Below are 21,705 nucleotides of genomic sequence, written 5' to 3' on the forward strand. Positions count from 1 at the left end.
ACGGCTGGTTTCGAAGGCAACACCGCATTCACTAGAGGCGCGTTTGCACCGCTTGGAAGCATCGAACTCGTGGCTGAGTGGTAGCGTCTCTGTCTCACACTCCGGAGACCCGGGTTCGATTCCCACCGGGCCAATCTTGGAAGTTGCTTTTTATTTATGAAGCGCCTGCCGTGATTTATCGCTCACGGTCAACGCCGCCGACACCCGACGCCGACGACACCGGCTTTTCTGCGACACGAGCTCCTTAACGCTATCGCGTTAAAAGCTCGTTATGAAAGGCAACGATAACTCGTGCTCCCAGATAACAGTAGCCAAAAGGAATGGTTTCCGCTGGCGCAAGAAATGAACACAAAAGTGTTCCTTTTTGCACCAGATGCAATCAACCAGCTAGTGTTTAAAATTATGTTTAGTGGCAGCAGCTTTGGCAAGAGATAAAACACGTTTAGAGCGAGTCGCGTCCAGTCTGCATAGCCAAACATAAACATGGGTCCTTGGAACATAGAACCTTGCGCATGGGTCACCAGTTCCCACTCGTTCCTTTTTTCATCACTGAAGCACTCAAGCTAGCTCACTCTCAAGTGCATAAGTCGTCTGGATGTTCTTGAGCTTGCATGTCTTGCAGTTGTGTGACCATTTCAGATGTCGACTGTATTACTTTGCCGTTTTTTACCCATAGGTTGTGTTACGGCTCCTACAACTCAGTCACATGAGTTCTTCCTGTGTCTGGTTGCAGAGAACAGCCACTGACTTACAATTCTTTGTGCAAAAGCTCATAGAATTGAAATTTGGTTCTGAAGTGGCTTGCACCGCCGTCACTTGCGTAGGTGACATGTACGGCTTTGTGGGGAGACTTCAATAAGGCACTTGTGGATCTTGCTTAATGCGAGGCAAGAATGGGCTGCATTGTGATCACATTTCGTCGCTTATATCAGCATAACTGCACGATGTTTTTCTGTTCATTGTACACATAGGTGAAAAGTCCAGGGGTAGAATTTAATCTCGTTTGACACAATGCCACTCCAGTTTTCTGGAAAGTCAAAATGCAGAACAAGGGCCGGATGCTTTCCACTCGCATTGTTTTGCTTCACGAGTGGCTGTAGCCTGTGTCTGCCATATATAGTCATGTGGGACCAACTTGGAAATCCACTTATCTAGTTCCTTCACGAATGAAGTCGGCTGTGATGTTTCCTTTACAGTGTTTCCATTTTCCCGCATCGCATATGCGACCTCAGCCTCATGTGAGGCTCCCAATGTTTTCATAGTTATTCCATCACTCATAGGACGCAGTCACGATAGCATTTCATTATTGGCGGAGGAGCAGACAAAGGGCAGAAACAGAACTCAGCGTTAGCACAATATATGCAAAGGCACACTTGGAAATGTCTGGAAAATAGAACTCGATCATCTCAAAGCTCCTTTCACGTCATGTGTATACGCAATTCATTAGGCTTTAAGAAGAAACCAACCTCCTCATAAACGTTACCTTGAGCATTCTCGATGCCTTTATGACCATTGAAAAAAAATTCAACACCAATGCGGCCCGCAACTAGCTGAAAATCATTCGCCTCCGTCGAATACTGCGGACTGTCCGCGGGATCGAGCCAAGGAGAAAGCGTGCCGTGCGCAGCGCGCGAGGAGAATCGAGGAGGCAAGCGCCACGGGCAGCAGAGTATCGCTACTTTCAAATTATCAAGGGGTTTTATCCACGTTGGGTCAGCATAGGGCCGAGGTCGTTTATTCAGTTGGGTAGCAGTCTATATACGTACGTACCAAGGTCTGCGTCCGCGGGTCAGTTCGATTATAGCCAGGTGGCCCAGTGTCGCCACTCACTGCACGGAAAAGCCAAAATAAAACCACCTAGCTTCCTTTAATTGGCATATGTATGACGATCGCGTAGTCGGCAGCCCTTTCGTAGCCACTTTTATGGTCAAACAGCGGCTGCAAAATTATAAATTTTTAGAACGGACGTAACGTACACGAAGCGTGGCTCACAAGCTATATTCCCTCTCACATTGTGCGTGCATGTTTCAAAAATCAAATTTGCGGCCAGCAAACATCGTGCGTGTTCTGAAAAGAAAAACCGCTGCGGCCCCCAGAACTATTATATTTCTCGATCACGCCTGTAGAAACTTGCAACACCTTATCAGAAAATTTTTCAAAGCCAAAGAGCGAGATGTAGATGTATACGACGTCGGCAGTATACGGCACAAGTGCACATCCATTAACGCTCATCTTTCGTATATATCATGTACAGGCGCCCCAACTCAGTTTCCGACTCTGGGACCTCCTCCCGTACATTACATGCAGTAACTTCGTACGTAGCAATAAAATTTGATTCTGATTCTGACCTCTGTTCGTACAATTTCTGAGACAGGCAGCACGTCTGCAAATACTTCATTAGGGAGTACTTGAACAACAACAAAGCGCACTGCCAGGATTGATTAAAGGAAGCAACGCCAGAACTTTCAGCGCGTCTTTCCTGCAACGGATGCGTATCCGCGGCGGCTATATCTGGCTTCTAGAACGAACGGTGACTCCTGTATAAGAAACAAATACTGACTCTATGTAAATCCGGAGTGTCGAGCTTCACAGAGAGTTAACTGAACCAAAAATTACCACCCGCCACATTACCACCTGCCTTCGAGCGCGAACAGGCCGCCAGCAGACACAGCAGACGACGGTTGCGTCAAGGTTGGCAGCGCGTCGTGCGTGTCGACCAACAAAATATCCATCGGTGCATCACGAGAAGCGCTTGGTGGAAGTTAATAAATTTCAGCCTGCATGCGACAATAATAATAAGTAGTTTATACACGTATAATAAGCCCGCGACTAGGAATTACGTGCTTCGCATTTAGGACTCACTGTCGTATTGAGCGCGCTTTCTTTTTCAGAAAGTTGAAGCGATTGAATGGGCAAGGAACGGCCAGTGCGCATGCGTATGTTTTCATTGGACGTGATGGAGTCGTGCACCGCGTTGCAGCTGTTCATTGAGACCACAAGTTCATGTGTTTTAGTCGCGTTGTAGTTCTCATTTTAATAACACCATGCGTAATAGAGCACGCAGCTGGTTTAAGATTACTTGTAAGCATCGAGGTATCTTCTGCATCGGTATGGAAGCATGTAGATATCATTGTTTCCGATAAGGTTGCCGCGGCGCTGTAGTATCTACTGATCGCTTTGCGCAAGTAAGCCGTTTTTGTCTTTTATTTACAGTGGGGAGCAGTCGCAGTTGTTTGTAGGAACGCCGCCCGTCATACCTGCTGTCATCTTCCTTCTCATCTGCAGTTTTCTGTTGAAGAAGCAATTAAAGCCATCGCTTTTGCAATGACGATGGGAGCAACGAGGACCATGCATTGTACGCTGGAAGGGCCCGCAAACGCCTTGGCAATAAACAGAGATGCCACGCAGGTTGCCGTCGCAGGCCGAAACGGTATGCGGCTATAAACATCGCTTCGGATCTGTTGTACTCTTGTCGCTGACGCTGTCTCGTTTGCGTGCTTTCAGTGTTCAAAGTGTTCAGCTTGGAGAACGAGGAATTTCAGGAGAGGATAAACCTGCGCGTAGGCAAGAATCTCAATCTGAACTTCAGTTGCAGCGATGTCGTGTGGAACATGGTTGATGGTAAGTAACCACCGATCACTATAATCGTATTTGCTTTTTAATTTCGATACTTTCGAATAAAGCTTCTGCTGGTAGGTGTCATGCGAGTGATTGAAACAAGCGTTGACGGAGTTTCTTGCTACAATGCGTGCCATTTTACTTCATTTGTAGACCATATCCTCGCCACTGCTGCTACAAATGGAGCTGTCGTCACTTGGAATTTGAACAAAAGTTCTCGATCTAAACAAGGTAAATGTGCCATGTGATTGCAAAGAATTGTAATCGTCTGGCATGAGGACTCGGGTAATGTATTCCGGCATACAACTTTGCAGACATGGTATTCCAAGACCACAAGAGGACTGTCAATAAAGTCTGCTTCCATCCGTCCGAATCAAATATTCTGTTGTCTGGCTCCCAAGACGGAACGATGAAGTGCTTTGATATTCGCAAGAGGGAGGCTGCAAGCACTTTCCTCAGGTGCGTTTCTAATTCCTTTTATTCTGTGATTACCAGCTGCCTCGCATTAATTCACACTGGTCGGGGCAGCATTTATTTGAATTAGCCCAAGATTGATCTATCCGAAGTTGAGTAAAACAAATTGCAAGACAGAATCACCACTAATTACAAAAAATTTGAAGAAACGACACCACTAGCTCTCTTAATATAGAGAAAGAAGTCGCCATGCAAATGCAGATCCAGGATATTAAAGCTATGAACACGACCAGGTCGGTGCTACGACAAACCTGTTGACATGCAGAACGCAGTCGGAACAGCACAAAAGGTGGGATGGTGTGCAGATGACAGACAGCGCGTGCACTAAATTTCCGGTCTTTTGTGCTGTTTGACACTCTTCACTGTGCATCAGCCAGTCCAGTTTAACACACTTGAGATGTCATCATGCACAGTTACCTGAATAAAAAGTTTCATCCCAATTTTTACTATTGATGCCTCAAATGTTTCTGTCCACTTTTATGTGCCATGGGAAGCCAAAAGGCTAGAAGGAACCAGAATCTGTGTTCAAATTGAGTTACTTCAATATAGGCAGAATATGCAGCAGGCAAATCAAGATACAGAGATTTGTTTGAGTTAACTGAGGCTTTGAATTATTTAAAGGTGCTTATATTCTGTAATTTCTATGTACGAGATGCATAATGTATCAGAAATGTGACGTCGTACTTTGTGATGTGCAGGAATTTCACTCTCTCTGTAATTATTTGGGCACCAGCACAAAGTTGTCGAAGCGCATCTCCTTCTTTGCTGTGTTCACAGTGGTTGTTTGCTTGCGAGTTGTCTGTAGTGTTAGTCGAGTCATCTTCATGCAAGCCAGTGGTGATTGCTTGCTGTAATGTTTACTACAACCTGCTGCTCTAGAGACTAATGTATCAGAAGAGACATAATATATCAGAAATGTGACGTCATACTTTGTGATGTGCAGGAATTTCACTCTCTCTGTAATTATTTGGGCACCAGCACAAAGTTGTCGAAGCGCATCTCCTTCTTTGCTGTGTTCACAGTGGTTGTTTGCTTGCGAGTTGTCTGTAGTGTTAGTCGAGTCATCTTCATGCAAGCCAGTGGTGATTGCTTGCTGTAATGTTTACTACAACCTGCTGCTCTAGAGACTAATGTATCAGAAGAGACATAATGTATCAGAAATGTGACGTCATACTTTGTGATGTGCAGGAATTTCACTCTCTCTGTAATTATTTGGGCACCAGCACAAAGTTGTCGAAGTGCATCTCCTTCTTTGCTGTGTTCACAGTGGTTGTTTGCTTGCGAGTTGTCTGTAGTGTTAGTCGAGTCATCTTCATGCAAGCCAGTGGTGATTGCTTGCTGTAATGTTTACTACAACCTGCTGCTCTAGAGACTTGACTTCAAGTTTTGTCATGTGCCACTAACAGAAGTATGAGCTACCCGTTAAAGTGAGTAATTAATGTAAAACTAATGAGAATATACCGAGACGAGCTGAAAAGCCTTGTTGCTTGAGTCACTGAACAAAGATAAAGATTGAATCAGACTGCAGAAGCATGCACATTTAGGCTGGCTGGTTCATGACTACCAGAAACAGTGCAGAAGTACAGAAGGAACACACAATGGCACTGTCTGTCCCTTCCGTACGTCCTGTCCCGTTATTTTGAGTCGTTTCTGCTCGAGTCGGACTGCAACATTTTTTTGGTCTGGGTTTCATAAAGAGGAATGGCAAGTTGACAGATGTGATCGTTTCTGATCTGTGGACATTTAAGCACTTGTCACTTAATTTTTTCACATACCATGCAAAAGTACTTAGAGAAAACAGAGCAGTTAGATAAAATTTATGAGCTCATTAGCGCTTACCACTAGAGTTTCAGAGCGAATGCTCTTAAAGGGGTCCTTCAACGCTTCAAAGCTACAAACTCTTTGTAGTGAGCTTAATGCCCTTCAATTGATGAATTCCCATAATAATTTTTCAAAAGGAATCCAATAATAACGAAGGTATCAAGCATGCATTGTTTACTTTGCCCATCCCTCCTCAGCTATACACTTTCTGTCAGCTCGGACAGTGCTGATTGCCCACTTCCCTCGGTGCACTTGTGGTAGCCCTTCAAGGTTGGCATCTGACAAAGGTGGCTGAGAGTGACAAAGGAGTAGTGACGGGACAAGCTGGACACGTTAACAATTGCCACTTTCCTGTATGCTAGAAGGTTGAAGGGGCATGCATGCTTGCATAAGCTTTCGTTTAGGAGTAGCTCATGGTCATGAACGATCACGCAATGGCTGGTATCTATGACTTCATTGACGGTGGCAAAATGGAAGCAGCTTCAAAAGCTACAGATGAGCTATCTTTTATTCGAGATTCTGGGCTCCTTCACTGCTACATGTAGTAGAGTAATATTCGTCTTGCATGTTGATGGCAGCAATGTCTACAGATTGTGAACATTTTCTCACCGTATTCTAAAAGTGTTGCAGCTTCCTTCGTGCTGCCTCTATTGCTTTTGCCATTATCTCTTCGCCCTCTAACGCTGTGTTTGCCAAAGGTTAGCTTCTTATATGTGCGGCTTGCATCATGACCATACCTGAAAGGTTAGGGTGAAAATTGGGCCATGTTGGTTTTGCATCTTCATGCAAAAGTCACGAAAACGACAACACACGGCACTTTGTGTATGTGTGTCTGTCACTATGTTCCTTTTGCACCTTTAGCCTGTAACTACATGAGAAGTATGTGTGTGAGAGAGATAAAGAGATGGAGTACTCTGGAGACATAAATCCTCGTGCATTTGTTCTTTTCTGGTGCCGCGCAGTTCATCGGAGAGCGTGAGGGACGTGCAGTTCTGCCCGCACCATCACTTCACCTTCGCGGCGGTCCAGGAAAATGGCAACGTCCAGCTCTGGGATCTGAGGCGCTCGGACAAATGCGAACGTCAGTTCACGGCGCACAGCGGGCCTGTGTTCACGTGCGATTGGCACCCGGAAGAGAAACGTTTTCTTGCCACTGGTGGCAGGGACAAGGCAATCAAGGTGAGCACCAAGTTGGAAAGAATTGTGTTGACTGCCCTGGGGACCAAGGCCTTTCCAGGGCAGTCACTCTACTATCTGAGCTCACCAGAGACGAGAAGATTGCAGGATGAACAGAATTTATAGACAACTCGAAGCAAGTGGATACTAAATATGGCAAGTCAGTTCTGAAGAAATCCACAAGGTGAACCTGTGGATGCTACAGAACTGCAATACTATTTTTTTGCGCAGTTACAAATTTGTAAACTTTATGCACAAATTTTTTTACCTTGCTAATTTTCTTGAATTTTGGTGAGAACCATGAGGCCATTAATTAAAATTTTGTTTCCTACAGTTGGCATAACTTAGCTTTCTGTCTTAATGCAAGAAATTTCATTAAATTCAGTTCAGCAGTTGTCTTATGAGAGCATATCTGCGTGTTAAATGTAATTCAATCTGAACGTTGGAGTTGACCTTGAGATAAAGGCTTCTTTTTAACTCTACTGCACCCACACAGAAGGTTTTAGTTGTTGACCGAAGTGCTTATGACCACAGTTGGCACGCAGTTCACTGAAGACTGCAACTACTCTTGGAGCAAGTAGCAGCAAAGTGGAGAGGCTTGGTTGTCAACCAGTCCCACCGGGGGACTTCCATCTCTTACAGATCTGGGACGTGAGCTACAAGCCTGTGCTGCATCAGTGCATCCAGACAATCGCCTCGGTGGCGCACATCAAGTGGCGCCCCCAGAAGAAGTACCACATTGCCAACAGCTCCCTGGTCGTGGACTGCACCATCAACATCTGGGACACGCGGCGCCCCTACGTGCCTTTCGCCGCGTTCACCGAGCACAAGGACGTGGCCACAGGTGCCGTCCCTACCCTTTCGTTGCTGTTGGTGCACTTCGGAATTCCTTGCTTTTTTTTTTTTCCTTTTCTGTGATAGGCATAACTTTGAGATCGGTGTTAACAAGATAGAAAGGCGGCAGGAATTGACCCTCTTTAAGTGTCGTGCCCGAGTGTACCCTGGGTGCCGATGCATGCCCCTAACCATGCCCGAGTAAAGTCGTGTCACACTTTCTGCACACTCCCTGCATTTCTCAAAACAATGTGCGAAGGTGAAACATGCATAGGCTGGTTGTGCCATCTACACAGAGGTTGGTCAAACTTCATTTTCACAGCAGGTTTTTGTTTTTATTAGGAGTGTGCAAATATCAAAATTTTTGAGTACGAATCGCATCACGAATACTTAGCTTGAAATATCGAGTCGAATATTGAATAAGGATATGCACATACATTTATTAGCAAGTGGGTTTATTTTAACATGATGTTGGAACATTGCAATTACATACTCACTGGTAATAAAATTAAATTAGTAAGCCGTTATACTAAACAATTAATTTCTGCTAGTTATCTGTTCTCGCCAACCTGTGCCTTATGATACCACACCAATTTCCCGTAAACTCGGAGGCACTTGACCCTGTACCAGTCACTCACCGCATTTGCTGTCAAGCAATAAGCTCGGGATAGGGGGTGGAACCTGCAAGAGAGTGCACCCTCGCTGTTCGCAAACCCGTGCCCTTTGCTACTGTGAGGCTGGCTTTTCTGCAAAGCAGGGGCGTCCAGTGGCTAAGCGTGTTTTACAGGGGAACTTTCACCAGCAGCATGAAATTATTGCAAAATTCAATAGAAAATCAGACACGCTTTTTTAGATTAGATAGAAATAAACACCAAGAGCCATGTTTGCTCCCACACAGCCAACGACATATCCGATTTGTTTCGAATACTTGTATCCATTTGCATATTCAAAATTTTTAGAATAACTAGTTTTCAAATCAAATACGAATATTAAAACTATAATATTAGAAATTTTCGGATATTCGTACACCTCTAGGTTTTATACAACAGATGGCGTGACAAGGCCTATCTGTAAGTGTTGCTTGAGTCTCCCTTTTCTGACATGGCAAACTGGTGCGAAAAGCCTGTGCATCTTTGAGTGATGCAGGAATTCAAGAGCTTATTACGAACTCTGATTCAGAGGTCTTTGGTGTTGATTATGTGGCATCTTCGAGTGACAATGACAGCGATCAAGAGCCCACATTTCCTCTGGAATACTAGTTATCTCATTTAAAATCATTAATTGGCATAAGCCTCAATTTTTGTTCGAATTTTTAGATTAAGAATTCAATAAAATGTTCACAAATATATTGCCAGTAAATAGCATCTGAATTTAGAGCCTTCAAATATGTTACTAGACATACTGAATTTGTTGTGCTTAAGAAAAACACTCCGGCACACAGCGAATGGAAATGCCTGGCACGCAAAGGGTTAAAAATGACAAACAAAAATAATAAAACATTCTTTTTTAAGTAGCATGCAAGAAATTACCATATTCCTTTGATTAAAGGCGGCCACCATTATAAAGCAACAAGAGAAGCCAATGGATTATGCAGACTCGGTGGGGATTGCCCAAAATACCACATAATCAGAACCCCCCTGCCTAATCAGAATGATCAATGTGGATTGTACATAAATTTCGCCTTGAGGTGTGAATTCGCCGCAGGGCAATTTTTTGTCATATGTTGGCTTTACAGCAGCATGTGCCGAACTGCGGTGAAGCCACACCATAAAGTGAAAGTCACAAATCTAATATGTTCGTCACCAGTATTGATGCATAACGTTCATATTTTAATTTTTATTTATGAGTACTTTGCAGAGCCCTCATGGGGCATTGTGTAAGGGGGGCAGTACAATAAATACATACATTAAAGTTAATATACAATAACACCTAACAAAATAAAATTTCGACTAGGGCAGAAAGGTGCAGATAAACCCAAGTAGTTAGCAAGATACACTATAAAAGCAAGTGAGTAACAATAGCATTAAAAATTGGAAAAACAAAATGAAAATGCAACAGCAAACGAAAAACCAATCGTAACTCAACAGAAACACTGATATGGAAAATAAAGACAACTGACAACTTTCACATTATAAGAAAGAAGAAAAAAGGAAAGAAAGAAAGACATTGGCGATAATACTGTAGGCAAGGGAAATGGTGAAAGTGTAAAATTTGAAACATCAGGTTTTAGAGCACGGGTATTTCTTAAGGTTATTAAAACATTGTGTGATATCGCTCTGATGCAAGGTTATCCGGAAGGCCATTCCTCAAATTAATAGCTCATGGTAGAGCCAATAAGTTAAATGTATCAGTATTACCATACATGTGCGCTAAGCCAAAGTTGTTATGCAGTCTATGTGAAGTTTGATGAGCGAGATCAAGGTGTACAGATGGTGTCATACTGGTGCGAATGAATTTGTGAAATAGTAATAAGACAGCAATGTCACAATGAGTAATTAATGACTCTAGTGAAAGGTCTTGTTTAATTTGTGTTATGCTGGATGGGTTTCTGTCATTATGCATAATGAACCAACTGGCTTTGTTCTGAATCGCTTCTAACCTATGATTATGACATATATCGGACACTATACCGAAAGTATGTTCATATGGGTGGCTGCATTGTTATAACGATCTTCAACTACAGTTGCATAGAACTGCAGTAGATGGTTGCTGTTCTTTTTTTTTAGAAGCTTGGGCTCAACAGCTGAATGGTCTAACCACTAAGCCACACCTCTGAGGTTAAGCCACGGTCGAGGTTAGCCAGGGCTCACCCGTGTAAGCCAGTTATAACACTGTGGCTTTGTGCCCCCTTCTCTCTGTCCACAGGTTTTGCTTGGCGAAATAGCCCTGGTGTGTTGTTGTCAACAAGTAAGGACAGCACGTTGTTCCAGCATGTCATGGGTGACGCCATCAAGCCAGCAACGCATGCCGACTCGCTCTCGGTGGCCCATGTACTGAACCCATCAGGAGACCTAGCCTTTGCGTCCAGTGACCGCTTCTTTGCCGAGCAGACCAACAGGTCTCGGCCTGGGCCCGTGCATCCGGCATCTGCCAGGTTCCCAGCGGTCTTCAAGAAGACCACAAACCTTGGTGACAAGTTCAGCCACGCACAGAGCACGTTATGCTTCTTTGTCAACAAGGAAGTCGAGGTATTGTACTACTTGCCTTGCTCTATGTGTACTACTGGTGACACTTATAAGAGAATTATTTGGAGTCAGAGCCCTAATAAGCTTTGCACGTGTCAGAAAAGGGTGTTGCATTCTGCTTTAAGTCTCGCATATTTAGCCCTATTGCAGCTAAGAAACCAAACGCTTTCCACTGTGTGCTAATGGCATTCATTAGAATGTTTTTGGAATCAAAGCCTCAATAATCTTTGTGCAGAGAGCAAAATGGGTCTATGCAGTCAAAGCTTGATATTATGAAGTTGTACTTGCAGCGAAAAACTTGTTAAGTTGTGAATTTTGTAAATTACAAGCTTTTAAAACTCCTGTAGTAAATGTAATTTCACAAATTCTGAGGATATTCCTGCAGATAGTATCTTATCGGTAAGCAATTATAAACAAAACTCAAGAAGGTGGGGTCGTAATGGCATAATTATGAGTGGTGACGTGTGTGGTGTGTTCCATTGTGCGGCGCCATAAACCTTGGACACCATGGATAACGGCAGTTAGTCCATGGTGTCCAAAGCCGTCATAGATGGCGCTCACAAACTAAAAACAAAAATGTAAAAACATGCGCATGTTCGTCTTCTTTGAGTAAAATAAAGTTGCAGTTTTTCCCGAAAGGCGAAGCATAGGTGGCAATAGCAACTACACGCAGTAAGGTTCATACTTTTATTGGCCGTATAAATTGCAGTAAACATACAACTGTTGTGTGAAGCACACAGGCAAACATGGACAGATCTCACTTGATGGCCACAAACACTTGCTGTGACAACATTAGAGTGATGAGCGCCGGCAGCAGGGAGTGAACCCTTCATGCTGCCTCTCGTTTTGCCGTGTCTCAGCAATGTGAGATTACGTGACCTCCAACGCTAGACGCACATGGAACAATGCACATCAAGGCACCAGCCAGCTCGCCCACACAGACAGTCGTGCGCAGCCATGGCCAGAGTAGAGGGGGGAGGGGAGATGCCAACATGTCTCCTGCCCACTCTTTTGCCTTGGCCGACATTTTTCTCTTTCAAACCCACGTCGTCTATTTTTCTGGGAAGTGTACAGCTATCATCATTGCCATAGGCCCCGATGTCATCAAAGCCTATATATACGAGCTATATAGTGTCAGTTTTGTTAGTCTCGTTGAAAAATTCTGCTTCTCTGCCTCTCCTTTTTATGCTTGGTGCTCTGGTGCCGTGTAATTCTTTCTCACAGCTTCTCGCCTTCGGCCGCTTCATCTGGTGTCCTCGGGACACAGCAGCAAGCTATAGAAATAGTTTTTGCAGTCCGCTTTGCATATTTAGATATAGTGCGGATAAAGAACAGACCTGCAACAATATTTAAGGTAAAATAATTTTTAAAAAAGCTGTGCTTATATGTTCATTGTTTTTAATACCGATTCTGGGTAGCAATATACGAGTAATTAAATGAGAATTTTGCTTTGAATGCAGAATAATTTCCATTTACTCAAGTAACAATGGCAAAACATTTATGTTTTAGGCCCTTAGGCTTTTAAATTCAGTCTTGGCGATTTATTTGAGTGCATGTGATAACTTACTTTGTCATTCAGTGCTTATAAACATTGTAAGCTGTATAAAAATCAGATCATGTATGGTGTATGACAGGTACTGTCTGTCTGACAGGTGTTGCCATATTTGTTTACGCAAGTCTTTTCGGGCAAGTTTTGTACAAAAACTGAAGTTGGGACCCCTGTGCACACAAATGTAAATGTCCCAGGCAACTTCTTGCCTGGCCCAATGGTTAGGATTGTTTCAGAGATACAGAAGTCTTGGGAAGGAAGTTGGGGCGCAGGCATCAGCTTGGCCACCTGGAGAATCTTGAAACTTGTTTACTGAACCTCCTGGGCTTCTGAGAACCTTGTTGAGGACTCCCGTATTATATAGCTGGTTACTATGGGTGCATGAATATTTAAATTTTCGAATGTGCATTGATCAGTCTTTGTTGTTCAAGTTGTATTTGGCGTGACCATTTGGTATCCAGAATTTTTTATTATAGTCGAACGAAAGTATCTTAAATATCTGATACAGTTGAACCTTGGTATAACGAAGCCGGTAAAATCGTCAAGTTGGTTCGTTCTATTAAAATTTCATTGTATGGAAATTTGACCTTTTATACAAATAAGTACAGTCGCTGATGAACCTTTCTTACAGGGAAGGGGCCTCAAATTTTTTAGCATTATCAGGCAAATGAAAAAACCTCATTTCAATGAGCAAAAAAAAATTCACTGTGTTGAATTTGAGAGTCTGGCGCGAAAGATACATTTTCACGCCGAGTCGACGAAATCTTCACATTGGCAGTACAAAGCAAACCTAGCCATGCTTTCACATTCGCTTTGCTCCCATGGCTGATTGTGTCACCTGCAGCGGGACGACACTATCATGAAAAGCGCCGGTGGCGGGCAGTGAATATTTGTCTTCCTCTCTCACTTTAATGCAGCCCCCCCCCCCCCCCCGCTCGCCCTCTCTCTCTCATGCTTGATCGTCGTGTTACTGTGAGCTCACTCCGCTTCCCCTTTCCCCTTGCACGCGCGAGTACAGCGCTCCTAAAATCACCAACTTTCTCGGCTCACCCTTGCAAGCTTGCAGTCCCACTTAAAGAATACAGTGCACAAAGTGTGATAAGATTTTATTGCACTTGGGCTTTATACGGAATAAGATGCAGCTCTGCTTCAGTGGTCACTCATGCTTTGAGAGGTATGTTTGCGAGCAGCTGCTTGTAATTCAATCATTTGACCATGTGTCTCCCGAAGTTTCCATTTATTGTCAAGGTATGCCTTCGCAGTGAACTTTTTTTACATTAGAATAGTCCATAAACACACGTCATTAATTTGCGGTTCTAAGTGCATAATGTTCTATGGACAAAAGGTTATTAAAATTGAAGTGTTAAATACCTTGTTATAGTGAGAATTTATTATATTGAAGTTTGTTATGTAGGTTTAACTACTTATTTTAAGCACATATTTGTTGCACACTTATGTCAGCAAGAAAATATTTAGATTTGCTTCGCTGTACCCAATAATTCATGATAATCTGTGTTCATTATATCAAGGTTTGACTGTATCCTCCTTTGGCACAATACTATGGGATGAGAATGCGATTACACATGTTACCACACTCGTTATGTTGCAGTTGTGCATTTAGCTACAGCCTACAGCAAGCCACTTTCAATTTTCCTTGTTACTTCTACCTTTCAATTAAAAATAACAGTTAATTTCTCCCATGCTTTCTTTGGCTTCATTGGCCGTTTCCTTCATATGCTTATAATAAACTAATAAAACAATCGAGCCCCTCGGATCCCCTTTACTCTTCTTGTTTAGTACTCAGCAGGACATCAAAAAGTGTGAAATGCAAACTAATGTGTGCAAAGTACTTTGGTGTGGGTCAAACTCGGAGAGTCAAAATCTGTGTGCTTATGTGACGTTCTTGGCCATCGCAGGCACTCTCATTGATGTGGCTACGAGAGAGCGCGCTGCGTTACCAGCTGTCGGGGCGCCCTTTTGGGGAGCTCTGTGACCGCAATGCCGGGGTAGCTGTTGACCTGGGTCGCCACCAAGTGGCGCAGACATGGCGATTGCTCAAAGCCCTTTACACGCATCAAGCCGGCTGTCCAGCAGACTTCCTCAGCCTCAGCGGCCTTCTCGACTCGTCTACCAGGGGCGATGCTGACCGCAGTAAGTATTGGAGCCACAGCCGCAGAGCACCGCGAATTCACGTATGCACGTTTTTTCCTGTTGCTTTCTTTTCAAATTCATAATACTCAGCTTCAAATGCCTCTGAGAAGGCTTGCACACTGCACATTTATTGCATGTGCTTTTTTCATAGCACTGGCACAATCTGCTAGCCCCTGCAGACTTCCTGCCAAGGATGTCACGGTGACCATGACATATGGTACAACAGTGCTATCAGAAGTGCTCTTGTAGTGTGAAAAACATGCTGACACCTTCTGTTGGTTGCGTAAAACTTTGGTGTAACTTGTTGAACGTCAGTATTTCTTGTAACAAAACAGAAAGGAAAGGTGGTGGGGAGGGGAGGATGGAAAGATGTGTGATGCACTCCATCGCAGCACGCTGTAAATGTTTTGTGTTATAAGCCTCTTACTGGTTTAGACACTTGCCATTCAACTGCATGTCATCCATGCGGTTAGGGGCCCCCCTTAATACCGTAGAAGCTCGTTGATCTGATCCCGCTTTGTACTGTTCCCCGGTGCCAATGTTCATGATCGAGAACACAATAAATGACCCAATACAGTTACGCTTCCTTTTTACTGGTTGGTAAGTTCCTGGAAATCACTATTTTTCGACACCAATGTTTAGTACATCGCCAAACTATGATTGTATCATACGTTGTCTGGCCGCTAGATCTCGTGTGAGCAACAAAAGACATGAGGCACGCGGGATCAAGAGCAATAGGCGCTCACCACGGCAGCTTCCCCGCAGTACTCGTCCACCCATGTCGTGTGAAAAGGCCGGCATGCACTCACTTTTCTCTTCTGGCATCAGCGAATCGCCTTGCACGTTGTCGCACTTCGCATTCACAGATATTGCCACCGATCCTTTGTGATGAGCATCTTCAATTTAGTAATGTGAATTGTTGGGCGAGTTCACCTGCCTGTTTTACATTGCATGTGGTGTAGTGCCATTGGAAGCGTACTGCACGCTTTCAATAGGCCATAACCCAAACATGCCGCCATACCCTGCTGCAGGCAGCGCCAAGTAAGCGTCATGTTTCACTCTGGTGCCATGATATTCCGGCTTTGCATGCCAGCTCGATTTTGTTTGCTTCCCTTTGCCGTGTTAAAACCCTATGCAAAGGGAAAACAAAAAAAATCGTCTAGAACCGCTGGGTCCCTGACATTTTGGCGCGCTTCGCTGTCTAGGGCCGCAGCAATTCTCACCAAGTGGGGACATCAAAACTTCCCACCAGAATGCCCTACCCAAAGAAGCTGCTTGACACAGGCCGAATTCGAGGAACGCAAACATAAGCTTGCTGAAGCCGTAAATATGACAGTGTGTGAGTAGACCCCTCCCCCCTTGGTGCCATGCATGCAATAGAGGAAGATGGTACGATTCCTCCCTGCCATCTTCTTTCGCACATTTGAGATTGAGCCACCATCCTGTGCTCACCTTTGCGCGCTTTCACTTGCACTCACAGCATACGGTGCACCTCCACGATGTTATCACATGTGGACTTTTATGGAACATCACGGCGATGGCGACACCAACGGCAGAAATGTACTTGAAGTGTTCATATAACCGCTGCTGCAATAATGAAAGATTGCAGCAACACACAGGTCCACCATTAAACTGAGAACCTCATTGGTATTCAGTACAAGTGAACATCAATACTTCATTAGTTTCAGAGGGAAAAAAAGCACTTGACTATATTCAACAGAAATTCTATTGATTAAAAAAAAAAGTCACAGTTTCACCTGAAAGGTGAATAACGATTGCAATAGCAAATTAGTGAATAGTAGTGTTATCGGCTGTATAAAATTGTAGACATAGGCATACTAACTAAATTAACGCAAATGGATCACAGAGCGTGATCGTGCGCTGGAACACGGTTGAAAATCGCATAGTTTCATAACCTTGTGCTGTGGGAGCAAGTAGACAAAACGGAAGTACATCTCTTGTGATATGGTGCAAAGTAAAACAAGGATATGCAGACATTCGATTTATGTGTTTTGTTGTTTCTCTAAACTTTAATTCGTCCATTGCAGCAACAGATTACACAAATAACAGATGTTGCCTTGAATCATTCCAAAAGTCGCGTGTCACTCTGAGCGACATAACAGCAGTGCGATGTATGTATGCACACTTGTGCAATATACGTCGACTCTCCAGCTGGGAGCGTGACGCCCATGAGGAGAAGGGCAAACAGTGGTCGGTTTGAAATTTCAGCTCTTTCTGCAGTGCGTAGCGATGTAATACTTAGCAGACATGATAGTTAGCACGCATTGCTTGCATGGTGCTTGTCAGCTCAAAATGACCAGACCTGGTGAGGGGCCTTTAAAAAAAAAGTGCATTTTCACACATTCCGCAATTGCCCGAAAATAGTCGTGTCCAGTGCACTGCCACACGCATGCCTTGCCAGATCAGAAGGGCACTGTATTTGCCAAAAAATTTACCAAAAAATTTGTCCATTGCACCTCATAGTCTGTTGTAGCCAGGTCTGTTAAAAGCGGAATTTGTTGTGTTAATAATGTAGGCAGACCAAACCAAATCAAAAGAGTCAGCTGTTAAGCCTCAATGTACCTATGCTGCGTACGGATAAGTTGTAACGGGCATGAACTATTCAATAATTAATTTTATCCATTATATCGAGATACAACTCTGTAAAGAAGAATTTTATGATAGAACGTAGGTGCCAGGTTAACTGACATTTTATTCTGACTGAAGATAGACCTTGAGAAATCCATTCTCGAGGGATAAGGTACAAATTGACTCCACGTGCAGGTTCACAGGAAGGCAGCAACTTCCACACGAGCCGGCACAACAGTGGCAACACCCGCAACCGCAACCACAGTGGGGGCAAGAAGCCTGCTGTGGGCAACCGTCACCTGAGTGGACAGGGTGTCCTGGACAGGGGATCCCAGGCAGGGCCCGACACCGGAGGGCAGCAGACCACGGGTGAAGACTCTGCCTCCAGCGGCATTGAGGACGACCAAACACTGGCTTACATTGCCAGCGGCATGGCCAACACGCCGGGCGACTTTCTCTTCGGAGATGACAGTGAGGTTGCTGCGCAGGCATTCTCCTACAACCTTCAGGTCAACACCAGTCTTTGGTTATCATATTTACTCAATTTTTAATGAACACCCTATTTCCGCAGCCAGAATGTAGGTGCCAGTGAATAAAGTAGGTGAAATTGAAGAAAGTAAAAGCAGGTAGGTGCCAATAGGTGCCACAGGCCTTAACCATTAGACCATTCTGACGATGGTGTCATGCATTCAGTAAAGTGGAAAGTTGGGCTAGTTGGTGAGTGATCATCATACCTTGCTGCTGAAGCAGCCCACTGACACGGACACAGTGAAGACAAAACAGGAAAAGACGACACTCGCTGCACTCGCACTCGAGTGCAGCGAGTGTCGTTTTTTCCTGTTTGTCTTCACTGTGTCCGTGTCAGTGGGCTGCTTCAGCAGCAAGGTATGGTGTCATGTATTGTCCAGTGAAATGCCATGCTTATGTGTATGTCTGTCTGGCGCAACCGGTGGCAGATGATTCAGAATACCAGTAAATGTTACCATGTGCAGTTTACAAAGAAAAGGAAAATTCCCCAGTTCTGATAACGTATATAATATTTCACTCAGTACCACTGAGCATGTTAAATACCCCGAAGCTACGTTTTCTGAAACGCTTGTCTGGTGTAATCATTTTAACTCAAATACTGCAAAATCTTACCATCTTCTTCGCTTTTTGAATTGAAATTTTAAGCATTCTCCGTCGTCCCTGAAAGCAACCTTGTATTTCACTTGTGTTAGGCCTATTCTAGAATAGGCATGCGTAACCTGGGATCTGTACACTAAAAACCTCATAGACAAAATAGAATGTGTCCAGAAACAAGCAGCATGCTTCGTAACAGGAAATTATAATTTTACTGTCAGAGGATCCAAAATACGGGAAGGGTTGGGTTGGAAAACTTTCTCTCCACGCAGGATTGAACATCGTAACCACAATGTGTGAACCTTCACGCAGGATCACACATCGTAAGATTGAAATTCCTCTACAACATATACAAAAGTAAAACTGGTATTGACAAAACACTGTTCATTAAGGAGCCGCGTTATGCTTTATCTAGGCAAGACCATGCTAACGAAATCAAAGCTTATCAACGCCGTACCAATGTATTTAAATATTCATTTTTTCCTTACATGATTAACGATTGCAATGAGCTCCCTAATGAAGTGATGGTAGCATCTAGCATTGAAAATGCTATTGAGAACCATTTTCTTCTAATGTTCTTTTTTGTTGCTCTAGAAGGTATTATACTCTTTGTTAGTTTGTCTTCCACTATTGCGAATTTCAGTGCTTAACCGATGTTGCATTTACTGATGTACTCTTTTGATATTGATGAGCATTTTTCAATTGTGACCCCCTCTATTTTAACCCGCCTACGATAATGCCGTACATGTGATACAGGTGTGCCGAATAAATAAAAGAGAATAAATAAATGAGAAGTGTGATGTTCTCGATTGTTTCACGCACCCTGGTTTTCCTAATTCAAGGAATCAAGATGCAGTGCCCTTGATTGTCCACTCACTATTTTTTCTCAGTACAGTAAAACCTCGTTAAACCGTACCCGCTTAAACAGTAGTTTCGGTTTAAAAGTAGTAAAGTCAATTCCCCGACTCAGCGGCCATTGAACATAACGTATTTTGTATCCGCATAAACCGTACCAGCTTATTGCGTACGCATCGGTTAAAACGTAGCGTTTCCACTTTTCGTCGCGCAAACACGGCGGTGCGTCGTCTCCATCGGGCGGCCCGGCAGAACAACAAGCCTCGGAGATCGGTACAACGGCCTCCAAGCGCCCTGTGCGTTTGCACGTGAAGCCGCATCAACATCAACATCAATTCGACGCCGCATGGACGCCGTGCTAGAGAGCGTCGTGCAAGCGAGGACTCGCGTCATGCCGAAGCTAGGATAAAAAAGACGCCGGGTGCTCAGCATAGAAGAAAAATTAGACATCGTCCGTGTTACCGAACGTGACACGAAAAAGTCGGAGCTGGCCCACGACATGGATCTGCTGTTGACTACAGTGTGTGGCATTTGGAATGCGAAGTTGCTCGGCAGCGCTGCTGCGACCGCGAAGAGATATGTCGGCTACGAGGATCGACTTTTCACCATCGTTGCCGCTGTTGTTGCCGAAGTGTCAACTAGCGACAGTGATGAGGACGACACGGAAAGCGACAGCACGGGCTATTCAGGCCCGGCAGTGGCAGAAGCTGCGCGTTACGTCAGCCTCATGAATGCGATCGTCGCGAGAACAGGGGCGCGATAACGTAACTATTCCAAACGAAAAGTTTTCCGAACTCCGGCACCCGGCAATGAAAAAGGCGCCCCGGGACTTATGCAGCACTACTGCGCGCGTTCGCGGAGAATACGTAATGCCAACGAGGAATCTGCCTTGCGAGTGTTTGCCGAGAGGAGGGGAGCTGGCTGAGAAGCTGGAACGCAGCTTCAGTAAGTTTGAGGCCGCTGTCGTCGTGCTAGGCCGCCGTGACATCAAATGAAAATAACACTTACGTCCCGCGAAGTGAATAAATACTGCATGTTTTTTCCCCTTTCATCGCACTCTCTCTGAGTTCCGTTTTCGACAGGTAAGTGGGCGATCTCATGCTATTTCGCTTAAACAGTACTACCGTTTAGTACGTACTTTTTCCGAGCTCCGGCCGACTACGGTTTAACGAGGTTTCACTGTAGGAGAGAGAGTAGTACAAATTTGTGTTCTCACTTAGAAAAATTTAATTTGTTGCATCTGGGCTACGGTGGACTGGGCATCACTCATAGTCACTGTTGGTGGCTTCCCCATCACTATTGACAGTCCGGAGCGTGTCATCCGTTTATGGCGTTTGAGATAACGACATTTCTTAAATGCCTTACGAACTACCACAGCTTGGCAGTGACAAGTGGATTGGATTAGATAACAGAAATTATTGATGCCCATGGCATTGCTTGTCACTATTGTAGTTTAGGTTTCGTGCTCGAATTTAACGTGCAAGTCACTTTTTAGCATGTTCTTATATGAGAGAAAATGTGCATGTTAGAATCAAATAATTACGTTAGTTGCCAACTGTGAAGGTTGTGTTGTTTCGCTGCTGGACTTGACGTTACACACCCCATGTCCACTCAGTGCAACCGCATTTTGAGGGAAGTGAAACAAAGTAATGTTAGTCTTATGCTGAAATTTTTGCACAGGCTAGAGAAACCCTTAGTCGAAATTGACTTAGGGATCTTGCACAGTGGTGTCCGCCATAGCCTTGGTGAACTTTTGGAACATGGAAAATGATTGATTGATAAATTTTTAACTACTAATTGACATGAACTGTTTGTAGAGGCCTATTACAATCTGATTGTAGTGGACTATGTTGGGTGTGCTTCTGTTCATATTCATTACCCATTTTCAGTTCATACTTATAGTGTCTGGCCCCTGTATAACTCATAGATGACTTTGAGAGATGGCCCAGATGGGTCATTCAGGATAGCGTCATGTGCACTGGTGAAGTCCATGCAAGCAGAATGCGAGCAGGTTGCTTATTTGTTATCTTCCTATGAACTATTTTGTTGTGGCTCTATTTGAGATGTTTGGTAAGTTTGCAGCTAGCTAGCGTGGAACTAACACAAGGCAGTAAAGGTGCCTCAAGGTTTTGGGGGGCATGTTCTGCTAGGTTGGCATTCCCCCCTCTATTTTAGTGGCCACTCCTGTGCACATCTAATGCTTGTGCCGCCACCCGTCAAAAGAATTCAGGAAGGAAAGCTACAGTTGTCCAAAATGGTGATGCAAGACGAAGCACAGGCATGGTGGGGGGAGCTATATCTGAATTTCCTGGAAATCTGTGAATATGGAGA

At 44.2% G+C, this 21,705-nt stretch overlaps 1 protein-coding gene across 3 annotated transcripts in view; it reads left to right on the forward strand.

Annotated features, from left to right (window-relative positions):
- The first annotated feature begins 2,911 nt into the window (after positions 1-2,911).
- Wdr24 (WD repeat domain 24) overlaps positions 2,912-21,705 on the forward strand; it is a 42,903-nt gene continuing 24,109 nt past the window's right edge. Inside the window, exons 1-10 of one of the 3 annotated variants that reach the window (XM_065425994.2) lie at positions 2,912-3,108; positions 3,214-3,430; positions 3,505-3,621; positions 3,772-3,849; positions 3,933-4,077; positions 6,876-7,092; positions 7,732-7,933; positions 10,789-11,111; positions 14,574-14,808; positions 17,593-17,906. In XM_065425994.2, the coding sequence (XP_065282066.1) occupies positions 3,004-3,108; positions 3,214-3,430; positions 3,505-3,621; positions 3,772-3,849; positions 3,933-4,077; positions 6,876-7,092; positions 7,732-7,933; positions 10,789-11,111; positions 14,574-14,808; positions 17,593-17,906 (1,953 nt within the window). In that variant the 5' untranslated portion in view covers positions 2,912-3,003. Of the gene's footprint in view, positions 3,186-3,213; positions 3,431-3,504; positions 3,622-3,771; positions 3,850-3,932; positions 4,078-6,875; positions 7,093-7,731; positions 7,934-10,788; positions 11,112-14,573; positions 14,809-17,592; positions 17,907-21,705 lie in introns of all 3 variants that reach the window. The other 2 variants (XM_065426001.1, XM_065425986.1) reach the window with 2 other exon arrangements.

The sequence above is a fragment of the Dermacentor albipictus genome, chromosome 1 (genome assembly GCF_038994185.2).
Source record: "Dermacentor albipictus isolate Rhodes 1998 colony chromosome 1, USDA_Dalb.pri_finalv2, whole genome shotgun sequence".
In the NCBI taxonomy this organism is placed as follows: domain Eukaryota; kingdom Metazoa; phylum Arthropoda; class Arachnida; order Ixodida; family Ixodidae; genus Dermacentor; species Dermacentor albipictus.